The sequence below is a fragment of the Oryx dammah genome, unplaced genomic scaffold (genome assembly GCF_014754425.2).
Source record: "Oryx dammah isolate SB20612 unplaced genomic scaffold, SCBI_Odam_1.1 HiC_scaffold_20, whole genome shotgun sequence".
NCBI classification, from domain to species: domain Eukaryota; kingdom Metazoa; phylum Chordata; class Mammalia; order Artiodactyla; family Bovidae; genus Oryx; species Oryx dammah.
The window spans coordinates 56,006-80,819 of NW_024070204.1; the positions used below are offsets into that span (position 1 = coordinate 56,006).

A 24,814-nucleotide genomic window follows, 5' to 3' on the forward strand; every position below is an offset into this window, starting at 1 on the left:
GGCCCCGGGCGCGGCGACGTAGGACCCGGGGCGCGGCGTCGTAAGACCCCGGGCGCGGCGACGTAAGGCCCCGGGCGCGGCGACGTAGGACCCGGGGCGCGGCGACGTGCGCAGGCGCGGTCTGCGCGGGACGTACCGACTGCTCCGGAGGGCGGACATGTCGGGGGTTGCGGCTGTGTCGCGCTTGCTGCGCGCCCGGCGCCTGGCGCTGAACTGCACGGTGAGTGTCCGCCGCGGGCGGGGCGCGGCAGACACCGGGTCCCGGGTCCCGGGTCCCCTGCCTCGCGGCGAAACAAGCTGGGGAGGGCCCACTGCACGTTCCAGAGCCGGCCGGGCTGCGGCGCGGTGAAGGTCACTGCCCCGGGCCCCGTCCGAGAGACCTGCGCGGCTGCGAGGCTGCTTGCCCAGCCGCGGGGGCGCGCTCGAAGATTTGGCCGCCCAAGGTCACGCGGCGGGACGCGCCCGGGGCAGCCGGACGGCCGTGACGCCGGTGCGGTGCGGTCTGAGCAGCGCCCCGGCACTCGGCTCGGCCTTGCTTCTGGGGCTCTGCGGGGCCCCTGGGCACTGGCCGCAGAGCGACCGGGGCGGTCGCGGGGCCGATGTCCTCCTGGGCGTTCCCGGCGGAGCCGGGCGAGCCCTACTCGGTCGGTCCGCCCTGTGGTTTCCCAAGGCCTGGCTGCTGGACCGTGTCCCTTCCACTCCTGACAGTTAAGTCTGAGTTGATCCTCTGGAATTTTACTGAAGCACTGAATTTAGAGGGTTTAGTTACTTGGTCCCGTTATGTGAACTTGCTCAGCCACCTAGTTAATGCTTTAATTATTTTAAAGATCGCAGTGAGAAGCAAGGCTTTCAACAATGTAGACTTGATTTGTGCTTATAATTATACCCACATTTTTTTTCTTCTTAAAATTTAGATATTAGAGGTTATTTTAAATGTGCGGAGGTTGAGTCGGACATTCTGCCAACCCCAGAAAGTGTTTAAAATGTTGTCCCATGTTGTTGATGCTTACTGAGCGGAGGTTCCCCCCAGCCCCTCAAATCTTGGGCTCTAAGACACAAGGGTAGCAGGGAGTCCACAAGCAGGGGATGAAGTCCATGGTCAGTGGGGTAGTTTTAGTCACCCAAGCATAAGCAGACTTCTTAGTGGGCCCTTCTTGTTAGGTGAGATGGCGGTTTGGTCTGGTGGTCATTGGGGAAGAACGGACAGGTCTGTCAGCCTGGGCTGGAGCCCAGTAATCCTTATTCCAACCATTCCAGCCTGCGCTTGCCCTTCACCCATCACTGGCTCTTTGACAGTTTATGTACGTGTTGCTGACCTTTCTTTATCCAGGCTGGGCTGGAAGGAATTCAGCTTTGAGGTTTTAGCTGAAAGTGAAAGTTTCACACAACAGATTGGAGCCTAAACCTCTCCTCTCCTGTTGGCTTGATATGGAAGTGACCTTAGTGCGATCTGCTCTTAACTGCCAGCCTGCTTCACTGTCTCATGATTCTTCACCAGGGTCTTCTGTTCAGGTGCTTGTGAACAAAATGGCGAGAGAGAGTTAGCAAAATTAAACCACAGGTTAGATCTACCAAAGATGGTCTTGAGTAAAGTCTTTTATCTTGATGAAGGTAGCTTTTAAAATTATTTCCACCTGTGTAAATTAATCTGTCTGAGAGCTGCTTAATGGTGTTTAAGGTTGGCAAGAACAGAGGCAGCAAATTAGCAGAACAAAGAAAGGAATTCATAATCTCCCTCTGTTCAAGGACTGTACTCAATAAGGATAATTTGAATGAAGTCCACAGAAAATTTATTCAATTCTGTGGTGTTTTCACTTTCGAGTTACAAAATTATCAAACCTATTTTGCCGTTGTTTCCTTTTTAAGTGTCCCAATGCACTAACACAAATCTGCACACTATTTGAAAGTAGTTAAATCGAAAGAAAGAGTAAAACCAGTAACCTTAGATAGTTGTTGCTTAACTTCAGGTGATATATTTCCATTTTCAACAAGCTGTTCTAGAATAAGTCAGTTTATTCGAGAGTATTGTTCTGAATATGTGCTAGTGGCATATCTGCTGCTGCTGCTGAGTCGCTTCAGTCATGTCTGACCCTGTGCGACCCCATAGACAGCAGCCCACCAGGCTCCCCCGTCCCTGGGGTTCTCCAGGCAAGAACACTGGAGTGGGTTGCCATTTCCTTCTCCAATGCATGAAAGTGAAAAGTGAAAGTCAAGTCGCTCAGTCCTATCCGACTCTTAGCGACCCCACGGACTGCAGCCCACCAGGCTTGTCCGCCCATGGGATTTTCCAGGCAAGAGCACTGGAGAGGGTGCCATTGCCTTCTCCGAGTGGCGTATCTAGATTTACATTATTTAGGCCACTGTAGTAGCTAGTATCCTTTTGTTTTGTTTCTTGGAATAACTACAATGGCACTGGCTTTCAGTTCTGCATTCCATGTCCTGTTTTTCCTGGTTCATTTGAAAAAATGTGACTGGTTTTGGTATATACCTGGATATTCATCTTATTTTGGAAGCCCAGAAATTTTTTCCCAAGGATCCCTGAATGGTAGAGAAAGTATAGGATCTGGAGCCTGCCAGGCAGATCCAATACCCTGGAAAGATTCCACTTCTCTGTTGATTAATGAGGGTTCTGTGAGGGAACGTGTGAAACTTGTGTGGTGTTCCTCCGTGCCAGGGCCTGCAGCTCACAGCCTACCCTCAGTTATCATGTGAATGATGTTTTAGACATTCCTGCTTGAAAAACCTTTAAATTTTAAGTGAAAGTAATTGCACATAGTAAGCAAAAAAAAAAAAAAAAGTGAGTATAGAAGTTCTCATAAGTGAAAAAAAGGAAGACCACCTCCTTCCCTAAACCTGTTCTCTAGTGGAATCAGTTCTGAACTGATTTTGGTATTGATGCCTGCTATTTACAGCCATTTCTCTAGCTAATATGCAGGTGCATTTTGTCCATTTTAGACATTGATTTTTGCTGGTAAGTAAGGGTTCAGTTCTCCTGCGGAGGTACGGGTCAGCAGTGGACTGCCGCAGAGGCAGGGGCTTTGGGTGCAGCAGACCTGGGTATAGCATAAGCCCTCTTGGAGGAGGTTGCCATTAACCCCGCATAGGGCTGCCAGAATTACACAGGACTGGGGAAACAGACTCTTGGAGGGCACAGGCAGAACCTTGTGTGCACCGGGATCCAGGAGAAAGGAACAGTGACCCCCCCCACCCTCCCAGCCCCCGCTGACAAGAGACTGACCCAGACTTGGCTGCAAGTGTCCAGGAGTCTCCGGCAGAGGTGTGGGTTGGCAGTGGCCTGCTGCAGGGTTGGGGGCACTGAGTGTAGCAGGAGGTCACCATTATTTTCATTACCTCCACCATAATTTGGCCCCAGGCAGATAACAAGGAGGGAACACAGCCCCATCCATCAACAGAAAATTGAATTAAAGATTTACTGAGCATGGCCGCACCCATCAGAACAAGACCCAGTTTTCCCCTCAGTCAGTCTCTCCCATCAGGAAGCTTCCATAAGCCTCTTATCCTTCTCCATCAGAGGGCAAGCAGATTGAAAACCACAATCACAGAGAACTAACCAAACTGATCACATGGACCACAGCCTTGTCTAACTCAATGAAACTGTGACCCATGCTGTGTAGGGCCACCCAAGATGGACAGACAGGTCATGGTGGAGAGTTCTGACAAAACGTGGTCCAGTGGAGGAGGAAATGGCAGACCACTTCAGTATTCTTGCCTTGAGAACCCCACAAACAGTATGAAAAGGCAAAAAGATAGGACACTGAAAGATGAACTCCCTGGGTCAGTAGGTGCCCAATATGCTACTGGAGATCAGTGCAGAAGTAACTCCAGAAAGGATGAAGAGACGGAGCCAAAGCAACAACACCCAGTTGTGGATGTGACTGGTGATGGAAGTAAAAGTCCAATGGTGTAAAGAGCAATATTGCACAGGAACCTGGAATATTAGGGACATGAATCAGGGCAAATTGGAAGTGGTCAAACGGGAGATGGCAAGAGTGAACATCAACATTTTAGGAATCAGCGAACTAAAACGGACTGAAATGGGTGAATTTAACTCAGATGACCATTATATCTACTGCTGTGGACAAGAATCCCACAATGAAGGGAAAGGCAAAGGAGAAAAGGAAAGATATACCCATTTGAATGCAGAGTTCCAAAGAATAGCAAGGAGAGATGAGAAAGGCTTCCTCAGTGATCAATGCAAACAAAAAGGAAAACAATAGAATGGGAAAGACTGAGCTCTCTTCAAGAAAATTAGAGATACCAAGGGAATAGTCATGCAGAGATGGGCACACTAAAGGACAGAAGTGGTATGGACTTAACAGAAGCAGAAAATATTAAGAGGTGGCAAGAATACACAGAAGAACTATACAAAAAGATCTTAACAACCCAGATAATCACGATGGTGTGATCACTCACCTAGAGCCAGACATCCTGGAATGATAAAGTCAAGTGGGCCTTAGGAAGCATCACTACGAACAAAGCTAGTGGAGGTGATGGAATTCCAGTTGAGCTATTTCAGATCCTAAAAGATGATGTTGTGAAAGTGCTGCACTCAATATGCCAACAAATTTGGAAAAAACAGCAGTGGCCACAGGACTGGAAAAGGTCAGTTTTCATTCCATTCCCAAAGAAAGGCCATGCCAAAGAATGCTCAAACTACTGCACAGTTGCACTCATCTCACACAGTAGTAAAGTAATGGTCAAAATTCTCCAAGCCAGGCTTCACCAATAAGTGAACCGTGAACTTCCAGATGTCCAAGCTGGGTTTAGAAAAGGCAGAGGAACCAGAGATCCAATGGCCAACATCTGTTGGATCATCGAAAAAGCAAGAGAATTCCAGAAAAAGATCTGCTTTATTGACTACACCAAAGCCTTTGACTGTAGATCACAAAATACTGTGGAAAATTCTTCACAAGATGGGAATACCAGACCACTTGACCTGTCTTCTTAGAAGTCTGTATGCAGGTCAAGAAGCAACAGTTAGAACTGGACATGGAACAACAGATTGGTTCCAAAGTGGGAAAGGAGTACGTCAAGGCTGTGTATTGTCACCTTGCTTATTTAACTTAAATGCAGAGTACATCATAAGAAAAGCTGGACTGGATGAAGCACAAACTGGAATCAAGATTGCCAGGAGAAATATCAATAACCTCAGATTTGCAGATGACACCACCCTTATGGCAGAAAGTGAAGAAGAGCTAAAGAGCCTCTTGATGAAAGTGAAAGAGGAGAGTGAAAAAGTTGACTTTAAGCTCAACATTCAGAAAACCAAGATCATGGCATCTGGTCCCATCACTTCATGGCAAATAGATAGGGAAGCAATGGAAACAGAGACTTTATTTTGGGGGGCTCCAAAATCACTGCAGACAGTGACTACAGCCATGAAATTAAAAGACACCTGCTCCTTGGAAGAAAAGTTATGACCAACCTAGACAGCTTATTAAAAAGCAGAGGCATTACTTTGCCAACAAAGATCCGTCTAGTCAAAGCGATGGTTTTTCCAGTAGTCATGTATAAATGTGAGAGTTGGACTATAAAGAAAGCTGAGTGCCAAAAATCTATGCTTTTGAACTGCGGTGGTGGAGAAGACTTGAGAGTCCCTTGGACTGCAAGGAGATCCAACCAGTCCATCCTAAAGAAAATCGGTCCTGAATATCCATTGGAAGGAATGATGCTGAAGCTGAAACTCCAATACTTTGGCCACTTGATGCTAAGAACTGACTCATTTGAAAAGGCCCTGATGTTGGGAAAGATTAAGGGGGGAGGAGAAGGGGACAACAGAAGATGAGAGGGTTGGATGGCATCACCGACTCCATGGACATGAGTCTGAGTGAACTCCAGGAGTTGGTGATGGACAGGGAGGCCTGGCGTGCTGCAGTTCATGGGGTCGCAGAGAGTCGGACACGCCTGAGCGGCTGTTCTGAAGGGTTCAGTTCCCTTTCCCCACTGCCGGCTCCCTCAGTTCTCCCAGCGTGATTACGCAGCCACTTGCAAGCCCTTACTGTGCAGCTCTGCACTTGTGTAGCTGGCACCTGCTCTCGTAGAGTAGCTTCTTGGTCCTGATCTGCAGGGCGCTGTGCTAGATGAGGGCAAGTGTCTGCCCTTCTCACTTGCTTCTCTCTTTATTCTCCTGATTCAGTGTCCTGTACTTTTATGCTAACTCTGTTAATATCTTAGGTAGATTTCTCCTTTCTTTTTCATGTTACTCTGTTGAAAAATGTTTGATTTTTTTGTTTTCAAAAAGCGTGAGAATAATAAGTGGCATAAAATGAGTTTTCTCTAAAGACAGAAATTGGATTAAATTGCACTCTCCAAATTCTAAAATCACTCCCCAAATCTGATTTAGGTACAAAAAATCGTGTTACTATTTTCCACGGGATAATCTGTGATGTGATAATCTGTTACCGATTTCATTACAGTAGGGACTGCTTTTTAAGCTGACCATGTGGATGTGTGTGTTTGTCTGTCTTTATTCAGTGTGAACATCCTGGAAAGAAGTAAATACTTCGGGAATCTCACAGTTTCTATTTTAATTTTAACTTGGTATCACTGTTAGCTATATTTTTATTGTTCAGTTCAGTTGCAGTACTTTATGATGTTTTCAAGAGCATTTGTATTAAAATTCCTTCAGGGACTTGGTTTATGTTAAAATACAAATTTACCATTTAAAAAAGTGTAATAAAGCTGGAGAGTATTCTTTTAAATTCACATCTAAAGGAAAAAACTAAATTAGTTTGTCAATAAAAACAAATGTACTGAAAAAAAAAAAGATACCCTTAACATTACAAATGAAAACTTCAAGGACATCACTCTTACCAGTTCGAATCTACTTAAAAATGCAAGAAACTACACTCTTTAAGTAGAGCTGTTAAGATGAAGTCAGATGTTTGCATCAGCCACCGCTCAGTTCCTGAGTCAGGGGGAGCCTCCTGCCTCCGGCGTTTCTCGCTGGAGGTCAGCCAGGCCGTCCAGCCCTGACAGAGTCCCTCACCTTACAGAAGTCTGTCCAGTTTCAAACAACTTGGTTGCAGTTCATTTTGTATTTGGAAATTCTCCCTGTAATCCACATGTGTTTGTCCCAAAGCATAGTTTCTTTTCTCCACAAAATTGAAACATCTCTTCCAATTGAATAATTGAAGACATCCCTTTTGTCATTGCTGAATGTATTTAGTTCCCAAAACTGTTGTTCAGAATGTTCTAAGTCTCTTATCAGCCTGCTAAAATGTGGTGAGCAGAATGAAAGGGCTTGTTCCCTAAATTGTGGACCTTTAGTCCATGCAGAATGTTGCCTCTCTTGCTGGATTGTGATTTCATTGCCACCATTTTTCCTGGGTAAATGGTTGTCGGAAGGGACATTTTAGCTGAGGCTTGCAGTTGTAGAGGTTGGCCAAGGACGGACCGGGGACAGCTGTCCAGGCAGGGGGCATGGAGGCGGAGTATGACAGGCACGGATGGGATGCGGCTGAGCCGGTGCAGGTGTGGAGAGGGCGACGCAGGACCTGGAGCGTCTCGGGGCCTGGACTCGCGTCCGTGGAGGGCCCGCCCGGGGCGGCCTGCTCTGCAGCCTCGCTGCCCCTCCTTGCTGTCGGCGCCTCCTGCAGTGAGCCACAGGCCCCATGTGCAGGGTGGGGGCCGGCGTGGAGAGGGCTGGGTGGGCCCGGGAGAAGCACTTGGTCGTCTGCAGACCTGCTGCTTAGGCAGCGCAGGTGTTCTTCCCCTTCTGCACTAAGTACCTCAAGTCAAGAAATTAATGGGAAAGTGTGCCTTTTACATTTCCTGGGTCAGTGAATGTCCTGTCTGGAAACAAGCTTCACGTGGGAGGGCCTTTGCTGGTTACCACTTCCTCAAGCCGGGCGGGCCTGGGTCCTTAGCCCCTCCCTTAACCTTCAGAGCTAAGTGGAGGGTTCCAGGAAAGGGTTCTGGATGAGAGCGTGCACCTGGGTTTGTGAGAAGGCTGGCGACTTAGGAGATCAGGAGTTCCCGGTTCCATGAAGACACGTAGCCCTTCCCCTGTGTTTCAGAAGTGGCCGGCAGCATGGCAGACAGGAGCCCGCGATTTTCACTTCACCGTTGACGGCAATAAGAGGTCGTCCGCTAAGGTTTCAGATGCGGTAAGTTCAGGGCTCTTTGTTTTAAGTGATTTTCTTGACTTAGCAGAGTAGTGTTCTATACCAGTTATTTATGTACTCGAGTAACACACAGGTTTCTACTTAAATTTTCTTTCTAATTCATACTCAAATTATTTTTGATGTATTAGTATAGTACAGACATGAACATAGATACTGGCGTTTTGCTTGTAGCTCTTGTGTATCTATAAGCAAATTAAACTCCAGGTGACGTAAACAAAATAACAAAATACAGATGTCAGGTGAACAGTACTTACTGGAATGCAAGGTGGCAGACGCCTTCTCAGCTGAACATGGGCTCCTCTGTGTTTACGAGGCTCTTCCGCACCCTGTTGCAGTAACCGGAATTTGCTTCTGAGGGCATTTCCATAGGCACTCACAGTGGTGACTGAGTGCTGGTTGGCACCTTCTCAGTTGTAAACACAGTGTGGGCCTGGAACGTACTCGGGTTCTTGGTGGGTGGTCTCTCAGGCAACCGACCATGCCTATCTAAAGGAGAGGACCCTTCAGTGTTCCCATGGAAACTTGCAGATTGTGGTCTGTACCACTCTCTAAGCCTAGGCTTGTCTACCACGTGTATACAGATGCAAGCGTAAGAAGAGAGGAGGAAAGGTGGCGACTGTAAAGAGAAGCCGCAGGTGGAGCTGGTGTGATCTGTGGCGTTGCCCCCTGCACCTGTGGGCCCGTGCTGTGAGTTTCCAGCCTCTCAGCCGATGGTGGGGGTCCCGGCCCCGTGGGGTCGGTGCTCTGCTGTGATGGGAGCACCCTTTCGACTTGACGACGTGCCCACCGTGTCTGCCGTTGCTGCCGTGCCTGGTGTGCAGCCCAGCACGATGGAGGCCCTCCGGCAGTGGCAGCAACTCGTGTGTGTTGAGGTCCTTCACCGTGACCACAGCCTCACTGTCCGGCCTAGTTGAACCAATGATTAACGGGGACTTTTCTTTTCCAGATTTCTGCACAGTACCCAGTCGTGGACCATGAGTTTGATGCCGTGGTGGTCGGTGCAGGGGGGGCAGGCCTGCGGGCCGCGTTCGGCCTCTCCGAAGCAGGTTTCAACACGGCCTGCGTCACGAAGCTCTTCCCCACCAGGTCCCATACTGTCGCGGCCCAGGTATGAGAAGGCGCTGCCGTGCTCACGGTGCCTGCAAGGTGCCGCTCGAGGAGCCCTGCCCTGCACCGTGCCCCCTCTGCTCCTGGCACTCGGTCCCCAGGGCTGTCTGCCCGCTGTCACCACCCAGCTCCTGGGGACGCATCCCTCCTGTTCCGCTCCAGTCACGCCCCCACGCCTGCCCCCATCGCGGTGTGACCTCCCCTGCGCTCGCCCCACATGAACGAGTGGGCTGTGCGCTCGCCCTGTGTCTGCCGGAGCCGCGGGGCCAGCCTCCAGCTCTGGGGACGGGCTCTGATGATGGCATGAAGGTGCAGCAGAGAGCAGTGGCCTGTGCCGCTCTGGATTTAGGGAAGGGGGCGAGTGAGGTGGGAACTTGCGTGACTTCATGGTTGTGATTTTTCACTCTAGGCACACTGTAGGTAGTGCCCGGCTGACGTGCAGGGGGTGCCCTAGGGCCGCACGTGGCCGTCTTGTCTAGCATTGGGCACACTTCCTCGTTGGGACAGCAGAGGACGTGCTGGCTCTGGAGCACACCACACCTGGACCAGCAGCCTTCTTCAGCCACTGAGCTATCCCGATACTTTGTTCGAAAGCTGTGCTTTGTAAACTGAAGAATAATAAACTTCTGTGGATAATTCATTGTCTAAAAGGAAGAATAGATGTAAACAGATAATTTTAAATAGTATTGCAAAAGTAATAAAGTTTTCAGGTGGAGTGCAGTATCAATAAGACAGAATGACGAAAGCATAGCGTGACTTGAATGCTGGTTCTCGAGAAAGGAACGTCTAATTGGGGAAGGATGACAACATTTGTGTGCGCTAGGCTATGTATTTTTGCGCTGTTTATTTATTGAGAATCTTTTACTTACTAGATAAGCAAAACTCCAAGTTTGACAAAACCCTTGGCAAGGCTGTAGGGAAACAGGAATTTTTTTACATCGCTGGGGAAGATATAAATTTATATAACCCCTTTGGAAGGCAGTTTGATTTTCACATCACTTTAAACCAGCTTTCTATGTTCTGCTACCCTAGTACTTCAGATTTTTCTTTATCAGGAGTGTGTTTGAGTTTAGAGTTGGAGGAGGGAGGGGGAATGAGTTAGTTTGTGTGTTGTCTGGCCGAGCCTCCCTGCTCTATGCCGGCGTCAGTTTGGCAGCACAACACACGGCAGGCTGAGGGGCAGCAGCAGCAGCTGCGGAAGGCGCTCAGGAGAGTCTTTGAGAGAAGTGACAGCTGAGTAACAGTGGGGGACAGTTAGAGAAAGACACCACCCGAGGAGGAGCAGCAGTCGTGGTTCGGGCGGGGGGCGGGAGCGCTGCCAGCTGCTCACACGTGCTCTGTCCTGCGCTCTCCTCCTGACTGGGGCTGGCTGGGGGAGTGGGGTGGGGCATTGCCCAGCAGGGGAAGGGGTGTGGGGGCCTGGCTCTGTGCCTCAGCAGTGGGCGCTTCCTGCCTTTCACCTGTGCTCACAAGCACCTCTGGGGACACTGTCAAAACACAGTAGGCAGCTCTGAGTCCCCTTTATGTGCCAGGCTTGGTAGGAAAGAAGCCTCACCCAGGGGACCTCAGCCAACCCTCCCGACAACTCCCTAAGGCCTCGGGCCTCATGCCGCTCTCCCGGGTGAGGCGCCTGAGGCTAGGGGGCTCCAAAATTGTCTCTGGGTTGCAGGGGGGAGACCTGCTTTGGAGTCTGCGGGGCGGTGGGACCCCTCACAGACGCTGGCACTCGAGGAGCTGGCTTTGTCCGCATCTATTCCGTCGGGGCGGTGGGAGGTGGGCTGACGGTGCCTCCGAGTTCCTGCTGTGGCTCACGGGCTGCTCTGTCCCAGGGAGGGATCAACGCCGCCCTGGGGAACATGGAGCAGGACGACTGGCGGTGGCACTTCTACGACACCGTGAAGGGCTCCGACTGGCTGGGGGACCAGGACGCCATCCACTACATGACGGAGCAGGCCCCCGCCTCTGTGGTGGAGGTGCGTCCTTGCCGGCTGTGGGCGCAGCGGCGGCAGCCGGGGGCCAGCTGGCTGGGCGGCAGTGAGCCGCCGTCACGGGCGGGCTGCTCCCCGGGGCTGACCTTTTCATAGAGGGGGTTCACCCTGGTCTGCGGATTCGTGCTGAAGTTGTAGTGCCGGTTAGCTGTGAGTATCCTGTAAAGCCCTAGGTGTCTCCTTTTGTGTTCCTCAGCTGGAGAATTATGGCATGCCCTTTAGCAGAACTGAAGATGGGAAGATCTACCAGCGTGCCTTTGGTGGACAGAGCCTCAAGTTCGGGAAGGGCGGGCAGGCCCACCGCTGCTGCTGCGTGGCCGACCGCACGGGCCACTCGCTGCTGCACACGTTGTATGGAAGGGTGAGGCAGCGGAGCGTGGCCCGCCCGGGTGTGTGGAGAGTGGGAAGCAGGCCACTCTGGGCCAAGTCACCACCAGCCCAGGGGTCGCTTTCTGAGCGGCAAAGTAATTTGGTTGGTTGTTAATTTGAAAGTATCTAAGTGGTGGTCATTACATGCCAGGTTTGACCTTGGCCTCTATCATGAAAGTTCAAGAACAGAGCGAGCATTTTGAAGCTCCTTCCCCCCTCTGAGTTCCTGAATTGATTGATTTAATACTTAATTGTTCAGTCTGATCTCTGACTTGACAGTGGTCACTGAATAATCAGGGCCAACTTTGGCCCAGTAATCAATATTCTGAACAGTGCTGCTACTGAACTCTTGTTTTGCAGGGGGCACAGATCATTGATTTTCAAGTCTTAGAGGGGTTCACGTTGGGGGCTGGTGGTTTGACAAGTGCCCCGTCCTTTTCCAGGGCTGTCAGATCCCAAGTCCAGGCTGCACAGTCCAGGATGAACCCTCTGCTGTGGTGGAAATGTGCTGAGCACCTCGTTTTACTTGGACTCGTTCGCCACATGGCACAGCCTGGTCCATGTTGGACCCCGTGGTCCGTGGCTCGGCCCCGGCGGCTAGGGGGCGCTTGGCGCTGCCTCCGGCGCCTCTCAGGGCTGCATGGAGCTGCGATGAGGCCCACGTGCAGCCCCCTCTCCTGGGCTGTGGTCTTTGTGCCGCTGAGCCGGCGTCCGAGGGCTGCAGTCTGCAGCTCCTTTTTGAGTCCGCTGTCCCCTCCGGTCGTGGTCTCTGACCAGTCGGGTTCCAGTGCCACCGCGAACGCAGGACCCTTTCCCGTCCTCTCCCCCTTCCAGTCTCTGCGCTACGACACCAGCTACTTTGTGGAGTACTTCGCCCTGGACCTGCTGATGGAGAGCGGGGAGTGCCGCGGCGTGATCGCTCTGTGCATAGAAGACGGGTCCGTCCACCGCATCAGGGCCAGGAACACCGTCATCGCCACCGGGTGAGAGCCTGCCTTAGTGGTGTTCGACTTCTCTGCAGGCAAGCTGTGTTTCTAGTGAGAATGGAGGCATCACGGGGCGGTCGGTGCAGCCCAGGCTGTGGGTCACCCGTTGGCTCGTACCACTCTGGGCCTGAGGGGCAGCCCCAGCAGCTACCTCGGGTGTGGCCAGAAAGAGTCAGCAGTTCCCAGCTGGGTGGACCCTCGAGGAGACCGAGGCCTGGAGGGTCATGTGACACTTTCTGGAGTAACATCTCTTTTGCTCTGGTGGATGCTATGATTATACTGATTTCTGGGGTAGATAAATGCTGTTTATTCACATGAAGAAAGTAAAATTCCATTTTATATACCTCAGTCTGTTAATTTAACTGTTTTAAGAAGTGAATCCGTAACGTTTTTACTTTTTACTGTAAAAGGAGCGTTCTTTCAGAGAATCACATAGCACAGACGTGCCCTAAAGGCCAAGGCAGCTCGTGCAGACGCACCAGAGGTGCTGCCCAGGGCGCGGCCCCTCAGTCCTTAGAGAGGGGGCTCCCAGGGACACTCGTGCAGTCGCCGCTTTGCTGGCCTGTGTTTTCCAGAGGCTACGGGCGCACCTACTTCAGCTGCACGTCGGCCCACACCAGCACCGGGGATGGCACCGCCATGGTGACCAGGGCTGGCCTGCCCTGCCAGGACCTGGAGTTCGTGCAGTTCCACCCCACAGGTAGGGCGCATCGGGCTCGTCTTTCAGGTGACCGGGACCTATGGGAAGGCCCCTCTGCAGTGACACGCTTGCTTTCTCAGATGTCAGTCCTGAACCATGGCCTCCCTGAGGAGCTTCTTCCCAGGGCCCTCGGGGCGGTGAAGCCAGCTCCACCTCACCTTGGCGCGTTCGCGATGCGATGCAGTGACTGCTGGCTATTCCTCTCCTCGACGAGGCTGTCTGCTCCCCTGGGAGGCCAGAGCAGGTCTGCCTCTTTACTGCTGCCCAGTATTGCCTGGAGAATCCCACGGACAGAGGAGCCTGGCAGGCTACAGTCCATGGGGTCACAAAGAGTCAGACACGGCTGAGTGACCAACACTGGCACTCGCAGCGCCTGGCACGTGGCAGGGCCGGAGGGAAGGCGTTTGGGTGGAAAAGCAGCACACGTGGGCTCTCGGCTGCCACGGCGACCGAGCAGCAGGCCGGGCCAGAGACCCCCACGTGAGGCGTCGCACGCACGAGCTGGGAGGGTGCTGGGGGCGACCTGCCAGCCGAGGAGCCACCCCCACACTGCAGAACCGGGCACACCCTGTCATCCAGCCCTGGCGTGGATGAGAAAAACCAGTGTATTAGGTGGTAGTTTTATTGCTGTTTTTAACCAGTAAGATGTCTGAGACGTCTGGTTTTCTCTGTAGTTAGAGCTTTTTTTTGGCTTCCTTTTCAATATTTGAGAAACTACTGGAAGAAATGACCATTGAAACTAGGAAATCTGAAAAATGACAGGAATTTGCATCTAGTTCTAAAAGCAAGGTAACTCTTCAGAACACTAATTGAAGGGTTAGGCTTCAGACTACAGACTGCATCCAGCTCTGGACATCCTTGTGCTCATCACCTTGAGGGAAGTTGAGGGATGATCGAGATACGTCACAGCTCCCCCTCCACCCTGCCAGACTTGGGTTTGGGCTCTGCACCTCCCAGCATCATGCTGCTGGGCTTGTCTGTGAAGCCGGGGAGACTTGGAATGTCCGTGGTGGGTGCAGCCTCCACGAGGGCTGTCGCAATCTGCAGCCTTGTCAGTCATTTAGTTGCAGCAGACATGAGCTTTCCAACCGGGCTCCCTTACTTTCACCAGTCAATACGACTCCGTGGTGTTGAACAGTTAAAACCTGAGCTGTTAAATGTGCACTTCGCCGTGTCGAGAGGTCAACAGTCACGGTCAGGGCAGTGAGCAGAACTGCGTGGACGCTGCAGCCAGGCCTTCTGTGCAGCTGGGCCGCGCCACTTCTAGGCTGTGGCGTCGCCGTCTGCCTTGGCTTGTTCTCTATCTTCTGCTCTCCTGGGAGGGGTGCTCTTTGCACACGCTTTCCTTGCTCCTCCCAGAGTATCTTGGGAAAAGCATTTGCTGAAGTATAGACCCAGCGATTGTTAGGTTGTAACTGTCTCATCGGTTGGTTCTTTGCAGGCATATATGGCGCTGGCTGTCTCATCACGGAGGGCTGTCGTGGTGAGGGGGGCATCCTCATCAACAGCCAGGGGGAGAGGTTCATGGAGCGCTATGCCCCCGTCGCTAAGGACCTGGCCTCCAGGGACGTCGTGTCCCGGTCCATGACCCTGGAAATCCGCGAGGGAAGGTCTGTGTGGTCATGCCCGCCCCATCCTCTGGTGGCTGGGGTTCGTGTTTGCATTTCAGCAGGGCTGGGGGGGTTCCTGTGTGTGTCAGCCTGCCACCCACCCCGGAGGCCGCGTGCAGTTGCCTCTGCCAGTTCATGGTCTCTGGAGACCTGTAGTTCAAGAAGTTTCTCAGTTAGCTGTGGACCCTTCTCAGACCTGTGGACCAGTTCGTGTGTGTGAGCGTGTGGTGCCTTTGTCTGCTTAGTCGCTCAGTTGTGTCAGACTCTTTGCAAGCCCCTGGACTGTAGCCTGCCAGTCTCCTTTGTCCGTGGAGATTCTCCAGGCAAGAATACTGGAGTGGGTTGCCATGCCCTCCTCCAGGGGATGGTCCCAACCCAGGGATTGAACCCAGGTCTCCCGCATGGCAGGCAGATTCTTTACCGTCTGAGCCACTAGGGGAATTTAACGGTGAGCTTCCAATGCCTGTTGCTTAACCCTGGGTGGTTGGGGGCTCTCAAGATGAGTGGGATTTGTTCTTTGTGAAGCAGTGTGAGGTCTGAGCCCCTGACACCGCGCCAGCTGTGGTGATGCTGGTTAAATGCTTGGGGTGTGGCCTCTGGAGGCATCACCTGTGTGCACGAGAAAGAAGACAGGTGGTTCTTTGGGATGAAAGGACTAATGCATTCATCCAGCAGAATATGGCAGGTTGTGACCTCCCAACACTCAGGTGTGAGCCTGGTGCGGATGGGGTGCCTGCCGTGTTCACAGCTGCGTTGCAGCCCGTGGGGCCCACCTTGCTGCTTGGGTGCCGAGAAAAGATGCCCTAGAGAGGTGGCCTTAGTGAAAGGGGCGCTTTCTCCCGGATCAAAGCAGGTGGTGCCTGACATGCCACCAGGATGCTGTGACCTCACATTTCCTGGATGTGGTTCTTGACCTGTTGCCTTGCTGTTCTCTCCCCCCCAGAGGCTGTGGGCCCGAGAAGGACCACGTGTACCTGCAGCTGCACCACCTGCCCCCGGAGCAGCTGGCTATGCGCCTGCCCGGCATCTCAGAGACAGCCATGATCTTCGCGGGCGTGGACGTCACCAAGGAGCCCATCCCTGTGCTTCCCACTGTGCACTACAACATGGGTGGCATTCCCACCAACTACAGGGGCCAGGTGATCGGCTGGGGACCCCCAGAAGTGCTGGGCAGTGTGACGGGTGCTGGCAGGTGATAGGCTAGGGGACCCCCCGCCCAGAAGTGCTGTGCGGTGGTGTGACGGGTGCTTCTGCTGGAGGGCGGGAGGCCTTGGTGCTCCTCCAGTGTTTGCATTCGCGCCTTAATCAACTGTTGGCATTTGATTACTTCTGCCTTAGTCATGTACGAAGTCATTTGTACTGTTTCCGACAGGAGTGCGTGTTTCCAACAGTGTGTTGTGAGCTTAACTCCTGTGGGTGGTTTGTGGCTCACAGCTTTTTAGTCACGATTTCAGTCCCTCGTCCGGTGAGGTGGGCTGCACTGACGCCTCCGGTCCTCCACCTCCCCGTTGAGTGCTCTCCCGCCTGCTGCCCTCTCTGTGCTGCACCCACAGCTGGCATGGGGCTCTGGGGGCACATCAGGTGGCGGGGAGGGTCTCCTGGGCATGAGATTGCGTTCCTTAGACTTCAGCACAGGGGGCCGGGCAGAGGGCTGGGCAGTGTCTTGGGGTGGGGGGGGTCCAGTCTTACTTCTTCTCCTTTCTCTACCCCTGCTGCGGGGAAAGGGAGCTGGGCAGACCGTGCTCGCTAACCTTGGTCTCCTTCCCCAGGTTCTGAGGCATGTGAATGGCCAGGACCAGGTTGTGCCCGGCCTGTATGCATGCGGGGAGGCTGCCTGCGCCTCGGTGCATGGAGCCAACCGTCTGGGTGCAAACTCACTCCTGGACCTGGTGGTCTTCGGCCGGGCGTGCGCCCTGAGCATCGCAGAGTCCTGCAGACCCGGTACTTGCCTCTTGAGGAGCCTGGCAGTTTGCAGAGGCTTTGCTTTGTGGTCATACAGTGGGGAGGGGGCGGAGGGGGGAAGTCCTGGTTTTATCCCACAGAAGTGAAGAAACAAATACAGAGATTTTTATGGTGATAGACCCAAGACAGACACAGGCTGGGTGGAGTTGTTACGTTCTGCTCAGAAATCACTCCTGGGAAATTGTTGGGGTTTATGGTGTGAATTATCTCCAAAGAAGTGTTTTAAATAGTAGGTATAAATGAAGCAAAATACAACTACATCTCTTAAGGAAGAAAAGGGTGAGTCGATGCAGACAGGAGAAGTCTGGGTCGCAGCTCTGCCCTCCGGTGAGGCTGGGTTTCTCCCTGTGAGTTCCCCTTGTGGACGTAAAGTAGCGTAATTTACTGAGGAAGCCCGCGTGCTGGTCTGACAACAGCCCTAGTGCCCACTTTGCTCGAGTGGGGTCCCCACAGCAGCTCTCAGAGCAGAGGCGAACACTCGAGTTTCCCTTGTCTTTCGACGTGAGAAGGAAGTGTTACAGTACCGTTCGCTTCTGTACCTGAGGGGTCGCACTTTTCAAACTTTTGGAAATCGGCAATAAAACAAGCAAACCACCCACATGCGGCAGCACGGAGGGGCCTGCCAGGCGCTGTGGCCCAGACCCACGAGGCCACGTGTACAGGAGTCTGTGTGGGGGCTCTGGAGCAGGGAGATGGGCAGAAGATGGTGGGGTGGTCGTTAAGGGCCTGGGTCCACTTGTGGAGAGGGTCACGCAGCTCTGCCTGTCAGAACCAGCAACCACACTAAGTTAGGCTAAATCTTAAAATCATGGCAATCTCAGCAGTCTGTATGTGTTACTGAAACCTGTAGACGTGTACACCTAAGAGAAAAACTCAGTTTTACAGAACGACTTTTTTAAAGCATTTAAAACAAAAGGGAGCAAAGCCACCCGCCTGGAGGAGCTCAGGCAGCACTCGGCCTTGGAGAGAGAGTGACCGCTGGCCTTTGTGTCCTGCACGTCACACCTACGTGCGTTACCTTCTGCAGAAAATATATTTGTCATCCCCAAACAGCTTAAAAACCCTCAAAGTGTTTATCTTTTTAGAAAGGCAAGAACAGTAGATCTTGAGGGTAAAGGGCCAGGGTCACCTGGAGGCTGTTAAACACCCCCGGCCAGGTCCCTCCCATCCACCACCCCCGCCAACATCTCACATCGGAAGGGCTGGGCCGAGTGAGGACGGCTCTCCTGCAGTGTGCGGCGTTTCTCCTCCGCAGGTTAGCAGTGCAAGATGGATCTGCATTCATCTAATTGTTGACTTCTGTTCTTTTCATGCAAAGATTACTTATTGGACACCAACTTTTTACCAGAAATTTAGTCTTTTTATTTACTCTTTGACCCCAAGTCAATAGATGCTTCCTCGGAGACAGGGTAGTTCAGGTAGAATATTATATGTGCATTTTCCAAACTCCTTGAAAAAAGTATAACACATTTGGTGGTTTTTGTTTTTTTAAGGAGATAAAGTTCCCTCGATTAAACCAAATGCTGGGGAAGAATCTGTCATGAATCTTGACAAAGTGAGATTTGCCAATGGCAGCGTAAGGACATCGGAGTTGCGGCTCAGCATGCAGAAGGTAGGAGCCTGGACAAGCTCTGGAGGGAGCGGGCCGGCCGCAGCTACAGCACTGCCCTGGGGTTGCCACGTCCCAGAGGCATGTTCAGGCCTGTGTGAGACACCAATGCATGCTTTCCACACTGAAGGCTGCAGGGGGCAGCCCGGGGCAGAACCAGCGGCTCCCCAGCATCGGGGTGTGGCTTTCTCTTTAATTTCACTTTAAAATGTAGGGACCTGTGGTTACCTACTCCATCAGGTAGCACAAGGTCAATTAAAAACAAAATAGGGATCCAGTTCTTTTAATAGGGGGACTCTCGCTCTGTCCGCTTGAGATCTCTGTGTGGGAGCGTTCTCTGGGAAGAAGCCCGAGTGGTCCCTGTGGCCATAGGCACAGACACCAGCAAGAGGCAGGAGGCGCACGTGGCCATTCCCAGAGGACGGTGGTTCTCTCTCCACGAGTCTGGGCTTCAGGGGGTCCTCGTGGAGTGGTAAGAGGGGAGGGAACAGACGCGTGGAGAAAGACAGTCCAGGGTACAAGTTCAGGGTGGAAATCAGTAAGCCCTGGCGTGTACAGCAGCGTCCTGACTAGTTAGTATTCCTGTGTTGTACACGTGAGAGTTGCTTAGAGAGCAGGTTTTTAAAGTTCTCACCAACTACATTTTAAACTTCAGAGCAATCAATTCAGTCTGAATTTTTTAGTTTTTCTACTGACATAAATATTTTATTTAAAAAAAAAATGCGTAAGAAAAAACCTAAAGGTTTAAGAGTTCTTGGCGTGGCTTCTCCACGTGAATTAAGAACTTACAGGTGTTTTACGTCACAGTCGATGCAGAGCCATGCCGCGGTGTTCCGTGTGGGCAGTGTGCTGCAGGAAGGCTGTGAGAAGATCAGCAGCCTCTACGGAGACCTGCAGCATCTGAAGACGTTCGACAGGGGTGAGTGACCGCGGCCCGCCCGCTGTCGGAGGGTCCACAGTCCTTGCTCAGCGGGCCCTGTCTTCTAACGGCCGCCTTGTGTGCCCAGGAATGGTCTGGAACACTGACCTGGTGGAGACCCTGGAGCTGCAGAACCTGATGCTTTGTGCTCTGCAGACCATCTATGGAGCGGAGGCCCGGAAGGAGTCGCGTGGCGCCCACGCCAGGGAGGACTTCAAGGTGCGCCTTCTCCCAGGGCGGCCCGCCAGCCGCCTCTGCGGCCTGCACTCCCTTCGCAGCGTTCTGCGTTTCCCACAGGGCTGTGAGAAGAGTGCCTTTCTCTCCTGAGATCCGCCACACCTGTGTCCTCGCATGTCGGCGCTCCGGTACCCTGTTTCTCCTTCCGCTCAGTGTCTGCTGCTGCCTCGAAGCCTGGCCAGGGCGGAGGTGCAGCTGGTGCTGCCCCTGGTCCGGAAAGAGTTGTGGGGCCTCGTCGCAGCTCACTGTTCATCTAATGAACTGATTTTTACGCCGAGCTCACTTGCCAGATTCTGCAGAAAAGTGCACCCAGCACGTGGTAGTTAGATTTTCCTGGAAGGAGGTTTCTGGGGCGGCAGTCAGGCTAGGAGGGGGCACATTAACCGGGCCTGAGCTGCTTTAGGACGGACAGGCAGTCTTTGTTCCAGGACCACGTTTGGGTGGCTGAGCTAGAGGCTGAGCAGGAGGAACTGGCTTCTGATCCACGAGACGCCGGTCGGAGCTGTGTTGGATTTGCTAGGTGCTTAGAGGAGGACGTCTGTGAGCACGCTCATCCTGGGTGCCCAGGACAGAAACCGCTCCTGGAAGCCGGTTGGTTCCTGTGGCTGAGATGTCCCCGAAGACCTGGAGCGGATTGGGGTTGGGGCGCTCGCCCCTCTCTGGGGTACAGGTGCAGCAGTCAGGGAGGTGTCCATTCCCCCAAGCAAGAGGTCTGGCCTTGCTCAGCAGAAGCTGCCAAGTGGGTGGATGTTTGGGCCTTTATTTGAAGAGGCTTTGTGCATCTTACCTGTTACAACGTGCAGGGTATTCCTTAATAGCATTCAGCTTTTCTAAAAGTTTTGGAAAACTTAAATGGCTAAGATTAGAACATGTAACTTTAAAATGCTGAAAGAAAAAGCTGAAGTCTGAGAGTACAGAGCAGAGACGCAGGAAGAGTATTTGATAAACTCGAGTGCATAAAAGACCAGTTGAATTCCAGCACCCATCCACTGGTTGTGGAGAGAAAATGCAGAAGTGGAGTTCTGAGCCACGCTGTGCTGCAGGCCCGCTCCCAGCCCTGTGGCTCGGGGGCCTGACTTCGTCAGTGCTGTCGGGGGATGGGATGGACGGGCAGGTAGGGGTCCTCAATCGGGCCAGCCTGGGGCGAGGGGCTGGCGGCTCATCGGGAAAGGCCCACGGGTGTGTCTAGAGGACTGGCCACTGGCCAAGGGATCCCAAATCCTGTTCGTTTTATTTGCACGTGGTGCCCGGTGGCACGACTTCTTGCCATGTGCTCTTCTGGGTCAGGTCTGCACACTTGGTTTCAGTGGGAATGACAAGTTTGCCGTGTTTTCTGGTTGTCTGGCTGTAAAGGGTATTTGTTGATTGCATTTTCTGAAGTAAACTTATTTTCTGTGGCCTTAGGAGAGGGTTGACGAGTACGATTACTCCAAGCCCATCCAGGGGCAGCAGAAGAAGCCGTTTGAGCAGCATTGGAGGAAGCACACGCTCTCCCACGTTGACATCAAGACTGGGAAGGTGCGTGGGGAACGGCTTCCGCCTGTCCCTCGGGTGGCGCGGGCTAGCGTCCGGTGAGCTTCGAGGAGCAGCGTGGGTTTCAGTTGGCTGCTGAGAGATGAGAGACGCCGCTGAAAGCACACTGTCCGTCAGGCTCTGCCTGGAAAGGAGCCGAGCGGGGCAGATGGTTGAGAGGCCGCCTCCCACCCACCGTCGTGAAACAGTTCCCCCAAGTGTTGAGTGCATGTAAACTTTCACTTAAAAGTAGGAAAAACTGCAAATACATGATTTACACATAATTAAGTGATGACAGTGTATACAAAATTTTACCTGCTTTTTTGAGCATTTTCAGTTTAAGTTTTAATTTGAAGCCTTGACAATTTGATACAGTGTCATTTTAATTGTTGTATTCCATATGTGAACTTACATAGTCTCAAGTTCGTTACTGAAGAATATTCTAGAACATACCTTTGCTCTTAAGTCCCTGAATGTGTCTGCAAACCTGCTTTTATGATTTTCCAAAAGCACAAGGGTGTTGTGTGTGCATTTCTCTGTGGTCACTCATCACCGGCTCTTCTTTTTTTAGGTCTCCCTGGAATACAGACCTGTAATCGACAGGACTTTGAACGAGACCGACTGTGCCACTGTCCCCCCAGCCATCCGCTCCTACTGAGGAGCCTGGGGCTCCCTACTCCTGTAACTCTGTATAATAGCTCACGCCCGGGTTCAGGTCATAACCGCCCTCTTGATTGTGTCCTTGACGGACCGAGGAGGCCATCTGATAGAGATTCCTACCAGAGGCCAGTAACTTGCCAGTGATCACCACCCAGGAAGTGTTCTGCCTGCCTTCATCCCTGCCTCCTTCTCATGAAATAATAAAACTAAATGAAACGTAAGTTACAGACTTGTGTTTACATCCAGGTTCATCTGCAGTATTGTACTGTTTGATTTGAGCATACTTACTGACCTGAAATATAAAACATAACTGCCTTTCTCTTCTGTTGCATCAAAGTCCAGAGATTTTGCCGTGGTGTGTGTGTCAGGCATGAGTTTTGGTGCTTGACAGCAAGTGAAAACAACAGACATTACCTGCTAGATCTTAGCAGGCGGGTGGTTTAATGCTTGAGCGTGTGTCCTGAAGTATTTAAGTGACCTACACTACAGAAGGGGATGTGGGCATAAATGGGTCTTCCTCCCCCCTTGCAGGTGCTGCTTGGAGCCGCCTTGCCAGGTCTTGTCTCAGGGTTGGATTCTGTAGAATCCAGTCCGAGGCAGTTGGGTTCCTTCATTTCAGATTCTGTTTTTCTAGGTTAGGAATTGCCCAGAACTTCTGGCTCAGTAGGTCCTGGGATTGGGCCTGAGAATTTGCATTCGTAACTTGACCAAGGACCACAGTTCAGAAACCACCTGTGTGGAATGATGTGGTCCAGCAAATATGAAGGAGATGATTTTCAGGAGGAAAGGACGTGCGCGAAGGCTCCGCAACAGCTTCAGACCACTTTGCCCAGCCAGTGGGTACTACGAGGAAGTACGTGCCAGGGCACTTGGTAAGCTGGGTGGAAGTGTTAACATGGGCATTGAGCGACACTGAAGTGTTAGGACAAGGAATTTAACGCTGGCATGGGTACCCCTGAGGCATGAGAGGGTAACAGGAGGGCTGATGGTTGCAAAGGAGTAACTGATGAGGGTGGTTTCTTGATGTCTGCCACTAATTCTGAACCAAAAACAAACCTGTTTTCGTGAGTATGCTGAGATCAAGAAAACCACCAGGAAGTGGGTAATCTGGAAATGCAAGTCTCTATGGAATTCCTTTAGTTAAGGAAATGCGATACAGAGTATTTCATACTGAAAATGTTAAGCAAATTGACAAACCAGAAAAAAAAAAGAGTCAAGATAACAAGGAAATAGAATACTGCCCAGAGAGCTGTAGATAATTTCTAATATGGATCAAAAAAAGCAAAAAGGTGAGATACATTGTAAAAGATTCAGAACTGCAGTAGCTGTAGCCATATCGCTGTTTATGGTTCAGTTCAGTCGCTCAGTCGTGTACGACTCTGTGACCCCACGGACCGCAGCACGCCAGGCCTCCCTGTCCATCACCAACTCCCAGAGTCCACCCAAACTCATGTCCATCGAGTCGGTGATGCCATCCAACCATCTCATCCTCTGTCATCCCCTTCTCCTCCTGCCCCCAATCCCTCCCAGCATCAGGGTCTTTTCCAATGAGTCAATTCTTCTCAAGAGGCGGCCAAAGTATTGGAGTTTCAGCTTCAGCATCAGTCCTTCCAATGAACACCCAGGACTGATCTCCTTTAGGATGGACTGGTTGGATCTCCTTGCAGTCCAGGGGACTCTCAAGAGTCTTCTCCAACACCTCAGTTCAAAAGCATCAGTTCTTCAGCACTTGGCTTTCTTCACAGTCCAACTCTCAACATCTATACACGACCACTGGAAAAACCATAGCCTTCACTAGATGGACCTTTGTTGGAAAAGTAATGTCTCTGCTTTTGAATATGCTATCTAGGTTGGTCATAACTTTCCTTCCAAAGAGTAAGCGTCTTAATTTCATGGCTGTAATCACCATCGGCAGTGATTTTGGAGCCCAAAAAAATAAAGTCAGCCACTGTTTCCACTATTTCCCCATCTATTTCCCATGAAGTGATGGGACGAGATGCCATGATCTTAGTTCTCTGAATGTTGAGCTTTAAGCCAACTTTTTCACTCTGCTCTTTCACTTTCATCCAGAGGCTTTTTAGCTCCTCTTCACTTTCTGCCATAAGGGTGGTGTCATCTGCATATCTGAGGTTATTGATATTTCTCCTGGCAATCTTGATTCCAGCTTTTACTTCTAGCCCATTGTTTTTCATGATGTCCTCTGCATAGAAGTTAAATAAGGTCACTAAAACTAAGATTTTACTCCCCCGTCATCTGGGTGTGTTTCGAGTGCTCCAGAGCCACATGTGGCTAGTGGCTGCCATGCTGGATGGCAGATAGAGGCAGTTTCGTCACTGCAGGAGGTTCTGGGGGCCAACACCAGTGTAGATCTAAGGCTACACCAAACCTCTGTTCAGTACATAGACTGCTACTCAGTAAAAAGCCAGATTTAAAAACAAAATTGGAAGGTCCCTGACTTTCATACTGGATTCTGGCAAGAATACTGGTTGGAAAGGAAGGGGAGGAGAGGCATAGTAAGCTTGTGTCCTGGAATTCCATGCTAGGCTGGGAAGGGCAGAGAGAAGGAAGGGTCTCCAGTGTGCAGGTGTCATGGTCCTGATAAGAAAATAAAGACAAGTCATGAGCCAGAAGGCAGGAGGAGAAGGGGACAACAGAGGACGAGATGGATGACATCACCGACTCAGTGGACGTGAGTTTGAGTAAACTCGGAGAGTTGGTGATGGACAGCGGAATCTGGCGTGCCACAGTCCATGGGGTCGCAGAGAGTCGGATACAACTGAGCTAGTGCCACAGTCCATGGGGTCGCAGAGAGTCGGATAAAACTGAGCTAGTGAACACAATGAGCCAGAGTGGCTTCCAGGGGAAGCTGGTAAGGTAGATAATACAAGATCTTAGGTGTGCACATACGTATACAAGGACAGGACCAGGGCGCATAGCCTTGGTTGTCCATTCATGTTTCATGTTTATTGAGGGCTTACTGTGCCCAAAGGTGAACAAGGGGTGGATTT

At 51.8% G+C, this 24,814-nt stretch overlaps 1 protein-coding gene across 1 annotated transcript; it reads left to right on the forward strand.

The window, feature by feature from the left end:
• The first annotated feature begins 2 nt into the window (after positions 1 to 2).
• SDHA (succinate dehydrogenase complex flavoprotein subunit A) lies at positions 3 to 22,033 on the forward strand. Its single transcript, XM_040262212.1, has 15 exons — positions 3 to 220; positions 8,040 to 8,129; positions 9,094 to 9,255; positions 11,084 to 11,227; positions 11,439 to 11,603; positions 12,446 to 12,594; positions 13,173 to 13,297; positions 14,739 to 14,907; positions 15,851 to 16,046; positions 16,677 to 16,848; positions 18,363 to 18,481; positions 19,286 to 19,397; positions 19,486 to 19,616; positions 21,039 to 21,152; positions 21,718 to 22,033. The coding sequence occupies exons 1-15, from the start codon at positions 158 to 160 to the stop codon at positions 21,802 to 21,804; spliced, it is 1,998 nt and encodes a 665-aa protein (XP_040118146.1). The 5' UTR covers positions 3 to 157; the 3' UTR covers positions 21,805 to 22,033.
• The last annotated feature ends 2,781 nt before the right edge of the window (positions 22,034 to 24,814 follow it).

Coding starts and splice junctions, on each gene's coding strand:
- SDHA (XM_040262212.1), top strand. CDS start 158: ATGTCGGGGGTTGCGGCTGTGTCGCGCTTGCTGCGCGCCCGGCGCCTG. Junction 11,604..12,445: donor TGCACACGTTGTATGGAAGG/GTGAGGCAGCGG, acceptor TCCCCCTTCCAG/TCTCTGCGCTACGACACCAG. Junction 19,398..19,485: donor TCTGAAGACGTTCGACAGGG/GTGAGTGACCGC, acceptor TTGTGTGCCCAG/GAATGGTCTGGAACACTGAC.